Genomic DNA, 18,350 nt, shown 5'->3' with positions numbered 1-18,350 from the left:
CCAAACACTGTGGTGTTCTATATTCTGTAAACTTGACTATCAATAGATTGATGAGAGACACAAAATCTAATATACAGCTTGAAAACAAAAGACTATTGATTAAAATTCAACTGAGTGTGCAGAGTGTTGATTTCTATATTACAGAGACCCAATTCACTTCTTTAATTGCTTTGTTCAAATCCCCAATACAGTCCAATCAGGATAGACTTATCAGGATTTAAGCCTCAAACTAAAATCTATATTTGTTAGTTGGGTAAACTTTTAGAAGAGCTTTGATTTAACTATAACCTTAATATTCATCCATTAAAGGGGTTGTTCACAATTTTGAAATAGATGACCTATCAGAAAGACCACCAATAGCACATTGCTGGGTGTCCAGCTCAGGATACACTTAGATGTAAACAGTATATGGAGCCATGCTGTTCTGGCTGCATACACTGTTTAATTAGTAGCTGATCTGCAGTACTTTTGAATGGCCACATAAGGCCCAATTTATTTAGGGAATTATAAAAGTTAGCTTTATAGTGATAAAAAATAGAAACTACAAACTAACACAGCTTCATTATTTTTAACTTTATTCATGGTTTATTCGACTTAGTAACCAAAATGAAATATACCAATTATTCATGAGTTCCATGGCTTTCATACACCAGTAACAGTGTCATTGAATTCTGACAACCAGTTTTTTTTCCTGGAAATACAGATTGTCTTCATTAACACACCTTTTCAATTTCACATTATGGTCATGGATTTGGTTAACCAGATGTTTTCACCTGATTATTTGTGACTTTTCAAAATGCCACAATTTCTGTACAGTTATACTCCATTACTCAGGTCGAATACAAAATCTGTAATTTTATTTTTGCTGGATGAAGCCCAATGTGCGATATCTTAATGCTTATTGAAAGGATCTTGTGACTTTTTGCTATGAAAAGCCACAAAAAAATGACAAAGAGAGCCAAAAAAATAACTATCTTTAAATTTGTGCCGATTCAGATATTGTTCACTCATTTTGATTCATTTGGTGCATAATGAACCCACTCCCCCCATCATAAATGATCAACTGGGGCTCAAGTGTAAAAATTGAGGGGTCACTCTTGCATACTTTTCAGATCTGACAAACCATTTTGTAAAGAAATATACAATTGGCCTTGTAAAAAAAATACTCAAGGTTAAAACATTGAACCTAAAAATACAGAAATCAGCAAATGCTAGAGAAGCAATTTGATTTTCCTGTTACTGATACAGCAGAGTTTTTGATTGCTAATCAGAAAATATCTAGCTGCAAATGTTTTTGTTGATTGAAGATGATTGTAGTTGGTTTGCCATACTTTTCAGCAACGAACACACCTGTTTTTCAGTAACCCTACTGTTCTGCATCTAAATGAAATATCTCCTCATCTCAGAGATTACGGAAACTGTATAAACTATACAGAAAAATATACAAAAGTCACTAAAATACAGTCAAGCAATAATGGCACTTTAAGCAATACTCCAAACTTTTAAACAATTATGGGACTAGTATTATATGCAGTATAATTATCTTGTATTAGCTGCCTATACCCAAAACAAATAAGGCAGTATCGAAGGTCTTGACATTTTTAGAAGTGATGCTGATGGTCACAATGTCATATGTCCCATCTCTTCAAGAAAGCTTACAGCCTGCCATGACCCCGCAGCCTCCTCACCACCACTGGAGCTGCTGCCTTACCAACACCGGACCTGCTGAAAACCCCCACCTACTGTCTCCTTCCCCACCATCCTGTAGAATGTAAGCCCACAAGGGCAGGGTCCTCTTCCCTCTGTACCAGTCTATCATTGTTACTTTGTTCTCAGTAAGTGAGATCTGTATTTGGTATGTAACCCCTTCTTATGTACAGCACCATGGAATCAATGGCGCTATATAAATAATTATTAATAATAACAATAATAATAATATTATAATAGTGTGCCTATCCCATCTACACAAATTCTGTGCTTATCCACTGTAAATTTAGCTGTAAGCATTGTTTTTATCAATGAACATGCTGACATAACAATTCCAAATTTTTGAAGTAACCTATAAGAAAGATTATAGCAGCAAATGATTGGCCTTAAAGACTGTTTAATAACTAGTTAAAGTTGTTCTCCATGAATGTAATAAAAAGGCCCCAGTCATTCTAGTCACAGGTTGCAGTCTAAAAAAACCATTGGTCCCAAGACCTGTGTCTCAACTGTCAGAAGACCAATTTTGTAAGGACACATACCAAAGCTAACAAAAAAGTGTGTGACAAGATAAGAAATAAATCTTCTCCTTGGCTGACTGACTGCACATAGAAGACTGAGGCTGGAGACAAAAATTTCCCTGACCTTAGTCAGCCGAGGAGAAGATCGATATCTCCTGTTGCGCACTTCTCCAATAGCTCTGCTAAATGGGACTACAATAATGGTCTTGACACACAGGTCTTGGTAGCTGTGTTTCTGCAGACTGCAGCCCTTCCTCACACGAGAGTAGGATGGCCTACCATTTGAATTACATGACAGGAGCCATTTTAATACATTCTTGGAGAACGACTAACTTATGATAAATGTTTGAGAAATAGGATATCAGATTTTGGGACCACCGGTGGACCAAGCCAACCCTAGGCACATGAAGGATTCAATTGCTGTTAATAGCTCAAACTAACATGATATGTTATAATATGAATAATTAACATTATTGCAGTTGGCACTGGTCTTCAGACTTTAGTCTATTTTTGACTGAAGAACAATTTTAACTATATTACATGATAGCCATCTTGGTTCTGCCATAAATTCATACTCAATTAGTAGGTTTTTCTTCTTAGAGTGTGTAGAATATAGTATGTAGTGCTAGACTGAATCAATTGAAAGCAAAAAATAAACTCATTGGCTTACCAACAATTTCACTGGGTTCCTTATTGTAAAGTTTTTTGTTCCAATACAAGATTCTTAGAAATGGGAAAGATACAAGTAGAACCAGACAGATGCCTATGAACATATGTCCTGTGAATCCAGCAAAGTCCAATCCCTAGACAAAAACAACCATTCATCAAAAATGGTGAGTAAATGAGGCTTGACAATGAAGAACAAAATTAAATACATGAATAAAAATTATACCTGAAGATTGCATTCCTACTTGACATTTTCACCTGCAATTCTTACATTTGTGAATACAGCCATGGACCTTAAAGTGTCTTAACAAGCGCTTATTACCCATCATCAGGATAGGTGATAACTTTTCAATTGGTAGTAATCTGTCTGTTGAGACCTCCACTGATCACCAGAATAGGGCACTTTTGCTCCACATCTGAATGAAATGGCAGTGCACATGCTCTACTGCAGCACCAGTCTCTTTGGGACTGTTGTAGAAAGACTAATCCATTGCTCTGCTTTCTCCCTCAGTCACAAAGAATGAATAGAGGAGAGGTTGAGCATGCGCACTGCTGCTCCAGTCAGAGAGTAAAAAAATGCCCCATTCTTATGATCAGTGGGGGTCTTAGTGTGACCCTGACCAAACTAAAATTTCTCCTGTCCCATTGATAATTGATAACTTCTTGTAACTGAAATACCACTTTAAGGATTGAATATGGCTTTTTGTTATAGTAGAATACAAAAAATAAACTATGTAATATTAAGATCTATACATCCTCGAAGTGCAAATGTAGGTACTCCCCAAGTGTTCTATGATTCTCAATAAAATGGGGTGTCTTAATAATCTGCATCCCAATACCAAATATATTGTAAAATCATGTTTGTTATTTCACTAATTTATATCACACATGCATTAAACAACAATAATAATGGTAAACATTTATACAGGTTAACGTTCATGATCATTTGATTTGTTACCCTTTAAACTGCTTAACACAATTCATAGGTTTTTACTATCAAATACCAGTTAGACAAAAAAAATTAATGTAGCTCAAAATATTAAGCAGAGACCCTCAATCTTTAATTTTCTACCTGATAGCACTTAAAAATAGCATGTAAGAAAATGAAAACAATAGCCTCACCGTGTAATTTTGGAAGAATCCACTCATCATAGTGCATGTCAATCCAAAAGCAGCTAACCAACAGTAAATACATACAAAAGAAGAAGTTCAGAATGACAGGACATAAGTAAAATCTTCAACTTTATTCCATTATATAAAAAACGATATCCAAGATAGCAGTAGAGAAGGTTCACTGATGCATTTCTGGTGTTGCTATTCTTTGTCAGAATACCATATTCTAATGCAATCATGGATAGATTTTTTAATATAATGGAATAAAGTTGAAGATTTTATTTAATGTAGCTCAATGATGAGCAGAGATCTCAATCTGCGCATGCGCCGCCTCTGGCGGCCATTTTCCTTAATCCACTGCTGGGAAAGCAATGTACAGAGAGGGGACTCAGCTCCTGCCTGCACCGCCAACATTTTATTGAAGAACTAGAGGCGGTGCATCATCACTCCACTACTGACACCACCGGCTTCCTGCAGCGACGACCCACTCCACCGCCACCACTCCACCGGTAAGCTAAATTCGGACAATAAGACGGACCTCCATTTGACACACAAAAATGTTTTTCCTATTTTCCGCCTCAAAATTTGGGGTGCGTCCGCAAAATACATTAACTGGCTTGCGAGCAGGGCCCTCACTCCTCCTCTAACTGTTGAAATGTATTACATTGTATTGTTTTTATTGTCTGTACATGTCCCTACTTAATTGTAAAGTGCTGCGGAATATATTGGCGCTATATAAAAATTATTATTATTAAAGCAAAGATTTAAGAACCATTATCCTCCATTGCTGTCATATTGCAGAACTGCAACCTTCCTAGTACAAGGTGCTCAAAGACAGGGCCAAGGTAAGAAAGGTTGAAACATGACCACCACTGAACAAGACACAGAAGTTGACACGTTAAGGACTGGGCCAAGAAATATCTGAAGACAGACTGTCCAAAAGTTTTATGGACTGAATAGATGAGTGAAACTCTTAAGAGACCAGATGAATGGACTTGTGGTGGGAACAGTAACAGGCACAGGCGTCCACTTCTACTCAGATGCCAAGCAAGGTGGAGGTAGGGTACTGCTATGTGCTGGTATTCTTAAAGAGGAGCTAATTGGACCCTTTGGGGTTGAACAGGTACTCAAAATTAACTCCTAAACCTACTGATAGTTTTCAGAAGACACTTTCTTCAAGCAATGGTACAGGAAAAAGTTTGCAACTTAAAAACCAACAAAAAATAATTTGTATACAGGGCAATGCTTCATTGTATGCATCAAAGTACTCCATGGCTTGGCTACTCAGTAAAGGCCTTAAAAGTGAAAGAATAATGACATGGCCCTCATCCTCAACCAACCTAAATCCTATTAAGGACTTGTGGGCCCTTCTTCAATTGGAAATTTTTATTGTGAATGAAAACTGTACACCTCTCTTAACAGAGTCTGGGAGGCTGTGGTTGATGCTGCCCAAAAATTTGATCATCAATAGATGATAAAGTGCTTGGCACCAGGAATAAGCACCCATTGGACACATTTCTTAGTATTCCATTGGCTACCACTCTGTAATTTAGGCATCTTGGAATAAAGTCTATGGATTTTTTTTTTTATTTCGGCGAGTGCCACAGTTTATTTCCTTTATAATTGCCTGTAAATAAAATCACATTAAATACAGTATAATGTTTTATCATTGTAGAATTTGAAGAGCTCGTCGTATAGTAACAGTTTAACACCTATCCACAGCATAGGCGGTCCAACTGCAGGTAACCATTGCAGTCCCTGTAATGGGTCCTCAAATGTCCTTTCAAAATTTCCACCATCCATTCTAGGTGTATGGGAATACCAGAGATAAACACTATATTCAGCTCTTTCTAACAGCCACATGGACCATGAACAGAGCAGTGACACAGTATGGACACTACTCTATTCTAACATGGGATTTTCTGTTCTTGAGTTGGGACACCCAAAAGGTATATACTTGTCCATTATTAAACGCAGATATATTCTGTAATACAAGATTGAAATTATATGAAGACAAAATAAAGTGAGCCATGATTTTTGGACAAAAATGCCTATTCACAACATTTATTTTTTCATCACTTACCACCTTCCTCAGTTCTTGATTGGATACAATAATTACATTGGGTGGATCCCCAACAGCAGTAGCAGCTCCCCCTATGTTTGTGAAGATTACTTCTGCAATCAGAACATGTCGGGGATCAAGATTAAGTACTTCACACAACCTGCAGGATGAAGTTGAGAAGGCAATACAATATAAATAGTAATTAATTTACGGTTACAAAATACTGTCATTAACAAACTGAACAGTCAGTGACAACATGTTCATGTCACAGCAAAAATGCAAATAGCCCTTTCCTTGTGTTTTTTGGTTACTTGTACATTAGATGTTCCTGAATGAAGGAGTATTTGGAAGGAGTTTAAACCTACATCTAATGCTTACAAGACCCTTATAAAAAGGCCATTGTATAATTCCCTGTATGCTGTTGCAATTGGAAGGTCACCTCCGGAGCTTGAACTGCTGCTTTGACATATAAAATACTGCATAGAGGATTAACAAATACTAATGTTCTTTCGTAGGCAAAACTATTGCAATTATTTATGAACATATTAGTGGTGTTTGGTATTTTTTGTGTAAGTCTACATACAATATGCATCATTACATTCAATTACATTCATTATATTTCCCAAAGCTCTATGAATCAAATAATGCTCTGAAGACGTTCACTCAATACTTTGGCATTTGAAGCAGCGTTTTAAAATAAATCTTGTCCTTTTAAGTCTGACAGATGTAGACTAAAGTGAACAGAAGGTATCAAGGTGACAAAGTATACAATGTGATTACTGAAAGCAGAAACTGAAAATTGCTTGATCGACTTATAATGGTACTAATGAGCAGTTAAGATAGTTCAGAATAATTACCTATACATAATGCTATAAGACGACTGTAGACTATGTACCAGGGTGGTCTCTCCCAGAATACAGTGGAACGAGGACAAAGAACACAATCAGGCAATTTGTTAAGAAACTAATTTTTACTAACAAAAACCGTGTTACCCCATAAATGTAAGAAAGAAACACAGATAAATATATCACACACACGTAGGCCAGATCAGCTAAGACCCCTGCGCTGCACAACCGATAGGACCAGTATGTTCAGATACACTATAATTTGACCTGTGGTTCCCCCTAATGCGATAACCGTGAGATTCCCAGAACAAGGGTGTAATTAGAGGAGTGCAAGAAGCAGCCCCTGCAGTGGTGCAGCACAGAGATTCACAAACTTAACAATTCTCTAAACTTACAATTCAGTTATGCTCTCTAAACCCAAGCTCACCCACTGAGGCGGGTATCTAACTAATATTCACAAAGCCCCATTAGCAAACAACGTCTCTAACTGCAAATTTACATTTGGCGCCAAACTCGCACTATAGACTGCATGCTCAGGTCTTACCGGCCGTTAACAGATCACTGAAAATGTTGTCTGATCGTCCGAACGGCCATTTAGCTGGGAGAAAGTGGAGTGGATGCTGGGCTTGTCACCTGAAGATAGCCTGACAGGCTAGCAGAAGACCATTCACGTCACAGCCTATGCTTTTGGGAGAAATCCAACTCTGCATCCAACCATAGTGGTTCCCCCAACGTGTTTCTTCTTCTCTGACAGGAATTACAGGAACAGTCTGTCTCTGACAGGAACCCTCTCATGTCTGTCTCTATTTACTGTCTCTTACAACTGCGTTCTAAGATGGCAGCTTTCAAACTTCAGTTTTCAACTGTTGCTTAGGGCAGCTCAAATCGGTTATTTCCCTGTGTGCCAACTGACACACAGGTGACAGTAGTATGAATGTGCAAACCGCTGCCATCTAATCGCCAAAACCCAAATAACATCTCTTATGTTTATACATGTAACACATATCGGCTAAACAACAGTAACATATTTTATGTTTACACAGGTAATCATATCTACTAAAACAGCTTTAGATGGGAGTGGAGTGGGAATCTTCAACCACCCCCTCACACGACATCACTGTATGGTAGATATATAAAGCAGTTACCCAATACACACTAATTAGAGTGACAGAGTCACTGGTATGATATACGAGGGGAGGTGTCACTCAGGTTGCTCTCCTGTGTAAACTGAAACTTACAAAATTTCTGCAAGCATGTTATATGCTGGGGGTTAATGCTCTTAAAGGGTGTGGTTTTATGGGAATGGCAAAGAGGGCGAGAGGCCATTCCCCTACCTCCCCTCAGGGTGTGGCTGAGCCGGGTTAAATACTAAGTCAGTAGTTTGCTCTGTGTAGTGTGTGGCCTGGAGAGCGAAATCTCCAGGCTGTGTTGGGCTGAAGCCAGAGAGCAACACTGGAGGACTGGTGTTGCTAAAGACTTCACTGTCCTAACCTGGAGCAGGCCGAGCCTTGATTGCTAATAGACTCTGTTATACTTTCTCTTTTGATTTTACCGTAAACCCCAAGAGGGCCTGTTTATTTTTTATGGGACGCTGCTGGAGTTTATGCCGCATATTAAACCTGCAGGAAGTTTTACTAGAACAGCGTGTCCTGTGCCTCCAGAGAGCCGAGCATGTCGCTTTACCACACTAGCTATATACACATACTTTATCTACATACATATATAGATGTATGCCATCTAATCTATACACTCACACATACAAAATTGTTGGTACCCTTCTGTTAAAAGTAAGAAACAAAACACATTGTTCACTAAAATAACTTGAAACCGAAAAGAAAAGTTTACGGATACAGGCTAATGAAAATCAGACCGTGTTTTATTTTTCTGTTGAACCATAATTCAAAAATGAATTAAGGAAAATGACCTGAACAAAAATTATGGTACCCTTAACGTGAAATTTTGTTTCACAACCTTTTGAGGCTATCAATGCAAACAAACGATTTCTGTAACTCTCAGTAAGAATTCTGCAACCGTACACAGGTATTTTGGCCCACTTGTGAGAAAACTGCTCTAGCTGTCTCTTGTGAAGAGTGCCTTCTCCAGACTGCATGTTTCAGCTCCTTCCACAGATATTCAATAGAATTTTAATCAGGGCTCATAGAATGCCACTTCATAATAGTACAATGCTTTGCTCTTGGCTATTCTTCAATGATCTTGCCTGTGTGTTTTGGGTCATTATCCTGTTGGGGGTCATTATACACATTTTGTTACTGATAGTAATGATGAGCGAGCATACTCACAAGTACTCGGTACTCGCCCGAGCATTTCAGTGCTCGAGATGTTTGGAGCTCACCGAGTACTTCCGAGATGCTCGGGCAGATGCTCTGGTCCCCTCCCTACATGTTTGGTGCTCTTTAGAGCATCAATCAACATGCAGGAATTGTCTGCCACACACTGTAATGCCGCAGCCATGTTGGTTGTGGCATTACAGTGATTGGCTGGCAGCACAGTGTCATCCGTTCTATATCAGACCTGGCGCCGCCGTGCTTGTCAGTCTACTCCACAATCAGGCAATGTAGGGAGAGATTTGGTTGTTTATTAGTTAGTGAAGGTATTCCACAAGATTCTTTACACATATCCATCTCAACTAACTGTCCTTCTGAGGACTAATCCAGCAGCAGAGATATCAGGGCTAGGCAGGCAGTGTAAATAGCAGACTGCAGTGCATATAGCAAGAGGGTCCAATCCAGTTCTGTCTGCTGGTGCTTTTACAGATATTATATTTGTAGAAATAGCCCCAGGTATCAAGAGCCAGGAATATATATATATATTTTTTATCTTAATCCTGATTATTTGCTTAAAAAGCAATCCAGAGAACACCGTTTTTTTTGCACCATTTGCTTGTTGGCACTGCAGAATACAGCCAGGTCCTTTCCATATTACAGCGCTAAAAATCCAGCTATTTAAAACTGTGGTTTGTCTGTCACACGGATCACATATAAGTTCGCTCTAAATTCTGACATTTCTGGCCCCCATTAAAAAAAATTTCAGTGTGTCAGCGAATTTATTGATATGAGGTCGCTGTTAAAAATAGTTACCTACAGGCCAACTATTTAAAACTGTGGGGAAAAAAAGTATTTACTCAGCCACAAATTGTGCAAGTTCTCCCACTTAAAAAGATGAGAGAGGCCTGTAATTGACATCATAGGTAGACCTCAACTATGAGAGACAAAATGAGAAAACAAATCCTGAAAATCACATTGTCTGATTTGGAAAGAAATTTTTTTCAAATTTTCGTGGAAAATAAGTATTTGGTCAATTACAAACCAGCAAGATTTCTGGCTCTCACAGACCAGTAACTTCTTCTTTAAGAGGCTCCTCAGTCCTCCACTCAGTACCTGTAGTACTGGCACCTGTTTGAACTTGTTATCAGTATAAAAGACACCTGTCCGCAACCTCAAACAGTCATACTCCAACTCCACTATGGTGACGACCAAAGAGCTGTCGAAGGACACCAGAAACAAAACTGTAGCCCTGCACCAGGCTGGGAAGAAAGAATCTGCAATAGGCAAGCAGCTTGGTGTGAAGAAATCAACTGTGGGAGCAATAATTAGAAAATGGAAGACATACAAGACCTCTGATAATCTCCCTCGATCTGGGGCTCCGCACAAGATCTCACCCCGTGGGGTCAAAAATGATCTCAAGAAAGGTGAGCAAAAATCCCAGAACCACACTGGGGGACCTAGTGAATGACCTGCAGAGAACTGGGACAAATGTTACACAGGCTACCATCAGTAACCCACAACGCCGCCAGGGACTCAGATCCTGCAGTGCCAGATGTGTCCCCCTGCTTAAGCCATTACATGTTCGGGCCAGTCTGAAGTTTGCTAGAGAGCATTTGGATGATCCAGAAGAATATTGGGAGAAAGTCATATGGTCAGATGAAACCAAAGTAGAACTGTTTGGTAGAAACACAACTCGGTGTGTTTGGAGGAGAAAGAATGCTGAGTTGCATCCAAAGAACACCATACCTACTGTGAAGCATGGGGATGGCAACATCATGATTTGGGGCTGTTTCTCTGCCAAGGGACCAGGACGACTGATCCGTGTACATGAAAGAATAAATGAGGCCATGTATTGTGAGATTTTGAGTGCAAACCTCCTTCCATCAGTAAGGGCATTGTAGATGAAACGTGGCTGGATCTTTCAGCATGAAAATGATCCCAAGCACACTGCCAGGGAAATGAAGGCGTGGCTTCGTAAGAAGCATTTCAAGGTCCTGGACTGGCCTAGCCAGTCTCCTGATCTAAACCTTATAGAAAACCTTTGGAGGGAGTTGAAAGTCCGTGTTGCCCAGTGACAGGCGCAAAACATCACTGCTCTAAAGGAGATCTGCATGGAGGAATGGGCCAACATACCTGAAAAAGTATGTGCCAACCTTGTGAAGACTTACAGAAAACGTTTGACCTCTGTCATTACCAACAATGGATATAACACAAATAGTGATAAGCGAGCATACTGGCAAGTACTCAGTACTCGCCCAAACATCTTAGTACTCGAGATGCTAGGAGTTCACCGAGTACTTGCGAGATGCTCGGGCGGATGCTCGGGTCCCCTCCCTGCATGTTATGGTGCTCTTTAGAGGGCCAATCAATATGTAGTCACTGTAATGCCGCAGCCATGTTGGTTGTGGCATTACAGTGATTGGTTGGCCACACAGCGTCATCAGGTCTAAATCAGACCTGGCGCCGCTGTGCTTGTCAGTCTACTCTGCAATCAGGCAATGTAGGGAGAGGTGCTGCTGATCTATTGAGAGATTTGGTTGTGTATTAGGTAGTGTAGGGAGAAAACAAGTACATTACACATTCATCTCAACAAACAGTCCTTCTGAGGGCTAATCCATCTTCAGAGATATCAGGCAGGCAGTGTATATAGCAGACTGCAATGCATATAGCACAAGAGGCTCCATTTCAGTTCTGTCTTCTGCTGCTGTTAGAGATTTCTAAACAAAGGCCCAGGTCTCAGGGGCCAGGAATAATTTTTTTTGTATCTTAATAGTGATGAGCGAGCATGCTCGCTACTACTCGGTGCTCGTCCGAGCATCTCACTGCTCGAGATGCTCGGCACTCGCCGAGTATTTCCGGGGTTGCTTGGCGGGAGCTCGGGTCCCCTCCCTGCATGTTTGGCGCTCTTTAGAGCACAAATCAACATGCAGGGCTGAACAAACATCGAAAGGGGTATGCTCTTGTACAGTGATCACCAAATATACACAAGAATTCAATAAATTACAATAAATTTTATTTTATGAATAAATACATACTAAACCACGTCACAATCCAATTCATTAAAACACAAGTAAAACTTATTATAGTGGGATTATCCACTGTTTGAAAACCCATCTACTCCAAAAACCATCCCAGAGAAACACATGATCACAATAAATCAGATAGTAACAGGATAAGATACACACTTAGGCTGTCCCTGGTGATCAATTTTACACCTGGGTGCAATAATTGTGGCTAATCGCCACCAGTGTTAAAGGGAATGTACAATACCACAAAATATCAAAAAATATATATACTATAACAGAAGATGTAAATTTCAAAATATTTGGTAAAATAATCCAAGGCACAAACAACACAAGACCAGGGCATTAAACTGGTGAATCATATATAATCCCACACCAGAAAAAACAATGTCCAGACCACAATAAACCCCTCATTCATGCTGTTAGTGCCCCTGCTGTTCCCATTAACACTGAAATCATTAATCCCCAAATACGGGAGAGCCTACACTGGGATGGTGGAAGTGGGCAATCAATGCCCAACGCGTGTCGCCACACAAGGTGGCTTCAACCCCGTTTTTTCTTGTGTGGGATTATATATGATTCACCAGTTTAATGCCCTGGTCTTGTGTTTGTGCCTTGGATTATTTTACCAAATATTTTGAAATTTACATCTTCTGTTATAGTATATATATTTTTTGATATTTTGTGGTATTGTACATTCCCTTTAACACTGGTGGCGATTAGCCACAGTTATTGCACCTAGGTGTAAAATTGATCACCAGGGACAGCCTAAGTGTGTATCTTATCCTGTTACTATCTGACTTATTGTGATCATGTGTTTCTCTGGGAAGGTTTTTGGAGTAGGTGGGTTTTCAAACAGTGGATAATCCCACTATAATAAGTTTTACTTGTGTTTTAATGAATTGGATTGTGACGTGGTTTTGTATGTATTAATATATAAAATAAAATTTATTGTAATTTATTGAATTATTGTGTATATTTGGTGATCACTGTACAAGAGCATACCCCTTTCGATGTTTGTTCAGGTCTACTTATATTTGGTATGCTGCATGTTGATCCCATATTAATTGGATGGTGCCCTCCATAGTCTATAGTGTAATCAACATGCAGGGATTACCTGCCACTCATTGTAATGCCGCAGCCATGGTGGTTGTGGTATTACAGTGATTGGATGGCTGCACAGCGTCATCAGGTCATGCTCGTCACAGTCACTCCGGAATCAGGCAGAGTAGGGAGAGGTGCTGCTGCGTCAGGGAGAGATCTGCTTGTGTATTAGGTAGCGTAGGGAGAAAAACCATACATTACCCATATCCATCTTAACAAACAGTCCTTTTGAGGACTAACTAATCCATCTGCAGAGATATCAGGCAGGCAGGGTATATAGGCAGGTAGTGTATATAGCAGACTGCACTGCATATAGCACAAGAGGCTCCAATCCAATTCTGCCTTCTGCTGTTAGATATTTCTATACAAAGGCCCAGGTCTCCGGGACCAGGAATACTTTTTTTTTAGATCTTAATCCTCATTATTTGCTTAAAAAGCAATCCAGAGAACATTGTTCTGCGCCATTTGCTTGTTGGCACTACAGAATACAGCCTGGTCCTTTCCATATTACAGCGCTAGAAATCCAGCTATTTCAAACTGTTTTCTCCATCACACGGATCACATATACATTGTCAGAAAATACTGCCATTTCTGGCCTCCATTAAAAATTTCCTTCAGTGTGTCAGTGAAGCAATTCACACAAGTTTGCTGTTCAAACTAGTTACCTACAGGCCAGGTATTTAAAACTCTGTTTTCTCCGTCAAACGGATCACAAATAAGTTCGCTTCAAACTCAGTCATTTGTAGTGAGCATGGAAGATAATGTCCTCCATTTAAAATGGGCAAGGCACATGGCAAGGGACGGGGAACTAGACGTGATGGTGCATGTAGAGGCCGAGGACAAGGCCGTGGGCAAGCTGAAATTTCGCCACAACACCCACATCTTCTCGCCTGACCTTCCTGTCCCAATTTCTAGGGGACCGCAGCACACAACTATTGAACCCAGAGCAGTGTCAAAAAGTTGTTGGTTGGATAGCGGATAATGCTTCCCAGTCACTTAGCCACCACCACCATCCTGTCTTCCACACGGTCAAGTCTCAGTAGCCGTGAGTCTGGACCGCATATTCCTCACCCTGATCCACCTTCTTCCCATCATGCTGAGTGCCCAGAGACAACTGATCTCACACTTGGACACACTGAAGAGCTGTTCACTTTTCCATTTATAGATTTGGGCCTCTTGCTCCGTCCACTTGAAGCGGGGCAAAAGGAGATCGCATGTAGCGATGCCCAAATATTTGAGCAGCCACGGTCACATGAAGGCGATGGTGGGAAAGTGTCACAAGAGGAGGACGATGAGGAGACAATTGCCAGAAAGTCAGGAGGAGGACCAGGGTGCGGAAGTGGAAGACGAGGTGGTGGATGATGTAGTAACTGACCCAACCTGGCAGGAGAACATGCAGAGCGAGGACAGCAGCACACAGGGGGAGGGAGGCAGAGCACCCCAACAGGCAGGAAGAAGCAGCGTGGTGGCCACAGACCGAAGGCAGGTAACCATTCCCCGTAACACCAACACAAAGGAAGTTGCCAGTACAACTTTTAGGTCTTCCAGAGTCTGGTTGTTTTTTAAAGACTCTGCCGATAACCCCAAAAAGGCCATTTGCACCACCTGCCAGGCCAGCATCAGCAGGGGTGGAAAAACGACCAGCCTGACCACTACCAGCATGATCAGGCACATGGCAGCAAAGCACCCGACTTTGTGGGCCGAACCCCAGGGTCCAGGAACAGTGTCTACGAGTGTAACCATTGCTTCTCCCGCTGTTGTGCATGCAAGCCAATCCCCTGTCCATGGTGCATGCAAAGATGCCTCCTGCCCTGCACCTGTCGTTGCACACTCTCAAGTAGCAGCATCAGGAAGCACGTCCATGTCCTTGTCCCAGCGCAGCGTTCAGTTGTCCATACCCCAGTCCTTGGAACGCAAGTGCAAATATGCAGCCAACGCCCCACAGGCCACACTACTAAATTCTCACATTTCACGACTGCTTGCACTCGAAATGTTGCCTTTTAGGCTTGTGGAGATGGAAGCATTCTGCAACCTGATGGCGGCGGCCGTCCCTCTGTGCTCGGTCCCCAGCCGCCACTATTTCTCCCAGTGTGCCATCCCCGCATTACACAAGCACGTGTCCCAAAACATCAGCCGTGCCCTCAACAACGCAGTTACTGGGAAAGTCCACCTAACCACGGACACGTGGACAAGTACTTGTGGGCAGGGACAGTGCATCTCGCTGACGGCACACTGGGTTAATGTAGTGGAAGCCGAGACCCAGTCTGACCTTGGGACGGAACACGTCCTCCCGACACCAAGGATTGCAGGCCCTAGGTCAATCAGGGTTGCCCCCACGGTCTACAGCTCCTGCACCTCATCCTCCTCAGCCTCCTCCTCCTCTTCAGCCTCGATCTTCGAAATGACCGCATCAGTCACAAGCTGGAAGAACTGCAGCACTGCCTCGGCCAAGCGGCAACAGGTTGTGCTGAAGCTAATATGCTTAGGTGAAAAACCGCACAATGCTGAATTGTTGTGGACAGCTCTGAAAGAGCAGGCAGATCTGTGGCTCACACCGCTGAACCTACAGCCAGGCATGGTCGTGTGTGACAATGGCCGGAAGATGGTGGTGGCTCTGAGGCGAGGCGAGCTCACACACGTACCATGCCTGGCCCATGTGCATAACCTTGTGGTTCAGCGGTTTCTCAAATCCTACCCGGAGCTGCCGGATCTGCTTGTTAAAGTACGCCGCCTGTGTGCCCATTTTAGAAAGTCAGCTACAGCTTCCGCCGCCCTTGCCGTGCTTCAGCAGCGTTTGCAGCTTCTGGCTCACAGACTGGTGTGTGATGTCCCCACGCATTGGAACTCTACACTGCAGATATTGGGAAGGATTTGTGAGCAGAAGAGGGCAGTTGTTGACTACCAGCATCAACAAGGCCGTCAGTATTCAGTTCAGACTCCACACAAGACCTCAGGAGTGGACATGGATGTCAGACATATGTACCATCCTCCAAAACTTTGAGGACTCCACCAAGATGGTGAGCAGCGATGACGCCATAATTAGCATCACCTTCCCGCTTCTCTGTCTTCTGAAACGCGCTCTGCTCACAATCAAAGAGAATGCATTGCAGGTGGAGCACGATGAGATAGAGCAAGGAACCATACAGGGTGATTACACACAGCCCAGCCTCATCTCATCCCAACGTGGATTGGGTGACAATGACTAAGAGGAGGAGGAAGAACAGGAGCTAGTTTCATGCGCTATAGAAAGTACTACCTATACAACTATCATACCATCTGTTCAGCATGGATGGCCTGAGGACTGGTAGGAGGGGGAAGAAGAGGAGGAGGAGGAGAGCAAGGTCAGTCGTCCTCTTGGTGATGACATGGAAGTCTTGCCTGTTAGCAGTCTGGGATGCATGGCAGAGTTTATGTTACGCTGCCTTTCCCGTGACCCTCACGTTCTCAAAATTTTTGGTGACAGTTATTACTGGTTGGTGACACTTCTAGACCCACGCTACAAGGAGAACTTTATATCTCTTATTCCTGAGGCAGTCAGGTCTACAAAAATGGGGCAGTACCAGAAGGCCCTTGTTGCGTAACTATTAAAAAAAAATTCCATCTGGAAACGCTGGCGGCAGAGATCACAGTTCATTGGACAACCAAGGACTACAGGCGAGAGAGACAACTCCAATCCAGCAGAGGCAGGGGAACACTGTCAAGGTTCTGAGAGAATTTTCTCAGCCCCTACCATCACACAGGCTCTGAGGCACAGGGTACTCTCACAAGGAGTGCAAAGTTTGGGAAGATGCTGAGGTAGTACCTTGCCAACCGTACGAATGTCCTCCGTGATTCCTCTGTGCCTTAGAATTATTGGGTATCCAAGCTGTTCCAGTGGAATGAATTGGCTCTCTACACCTTGAAGGTCCTGGCCTGCCCTGCCACTATCTTTTTATCAGAGCAGGTTTTTAGTGCCGCTGGTGGAATTATAACTGATCAGCCCATCCGCTGTCAACTGAAAATTCTGACAGGCTGACTCTTATAAAAATGAACAAGTTCTGGATTGGGCCAGACTTCTCAACACCATCGAATGATAGTGTAACAAACTCAAATCCAGTGTCTTTTTTTGGGAGGTGTATTCCCATGCACCTCTTCACACCCACACATGAGTATACGCTTCCTGATTATGGCTATTTGCTCTTGTCCTCCTCCTTCTCCTCATCCTCATCCACCATATCACCAGGGTGACCGTGGTCCATGGTGCAACACCCACAATTTTTTTTAAAGTCTTTATGATGCCCGAAGAAAAACAATTTTATACAGTATGTTCATGTATACCCCCCAGGGGTAAATGTTGGTCAGCCCATACACCGTGCATAGGCATTACTAGTATAGGAGACCTGTTCCTTTCTAATGGGAATGTTTTTTATGAGGCCCTCTACGTCTCTTCCAAGGGGCATTGGAGTGCCTCCAAATATTTGGCAGCCCTTGCATTCACTTGCATTCACTGCATAGGCAAACACAATGGGAGACCCACTTCCTAATAATGGGAACATTGCTTTCAGGAGTCCCTCCTCTACGTCTCTTCAAAGGGGTTATTAGGTGCATCCAAATTTTCCAAGGTGTATTGGGGTTCGTCCAAATTTTGGGCAGCCTTGCCACTCACTGCATACGCAATAACAGTATAGGAGACCCACTCTTTAGTAATGGGAACAACAAAGCATAGCCAGCTGATGGCTCTCTAACAATAGTGAGGGCCGACCACTGGCCTTATAAAAATAGGCTTTGTGACTTTCAGAGTCCTTCCTTCATAAATGACACAGGAGGTGTCTGATCATGTCTCACACACCACATGGCCAGATAAGGTTGTAAAATGTTAAAATGACATTTCCCGGTGAATGCATTAGTCACGGTTAAAAGCAATACCAAAGTGCAAAAACGCATCGTGTTAACATAGCCCAAGGTGTGGAGGAGTATTTTTGGTTTTGGTTATTTATTTTGCCCTATATACAAGTCATTACACTGGAAAGGATGTTCCTTAACATATT

At 42.0% G+C, this 18,350-nt stretch overlaps 1 protein-coding gene across 5 annotated transcripts in view; it reads right to left on the bottom strand.

The window, feature by feature from the left end:
• The window catches only part of OCA2 (OCA2 melanosomal transmembrane protein), a 677,082-nt gene that overhangs the window by 216,922 nt on the left and 441,810 nt on the right, over nucleotides 1-18,350 (bottom strand). For all 5 annotated transcript variants that reach the window (XM_073664530.1, XM_073664529.1, XM_073664531.1 and 2 more), the window contains 2 exons: nucleotides 6,088-6,226; nucleotides 2,896-3,028 (listed from right to left, as the gene is read on the bottom strand). In XM_073664530.1, the coding sequence (XP_073520631.1) occupies nucleotides 2,896-3,028; nucleotides 6,088-6,226 (272 nt within the window). The remainder of the gene's footprint in view (nucleotides 1-2,895; nucleotides 3,029-6,087; nucleotides 6,227-18,350) is intronic.

This window comes from Phyllobates terribilis, unplaced genomic scaffold (genome assembly GCF_046119375.1).
Source record: "Phyllobates terribilis strain yellow unplaced genomic scaffold, ASM4611937v1 Scaffold_2__4_contigs__length_985480577, whole genome shotgun sequence".
In the NCBI taxonomy this organism is placed as follows: domain Eukaryota; kingdom Metazoa; phylum Chordata; class Amphibia; order Anura; family Dendrobatidae; genus Phyllobates; species Phyllobates terribilis.
The sequence above is the reverse complement of the archived record's forward strand: the minus strand, read 5'-3'. Positions and strand labels throughout refer to the sequence as shown.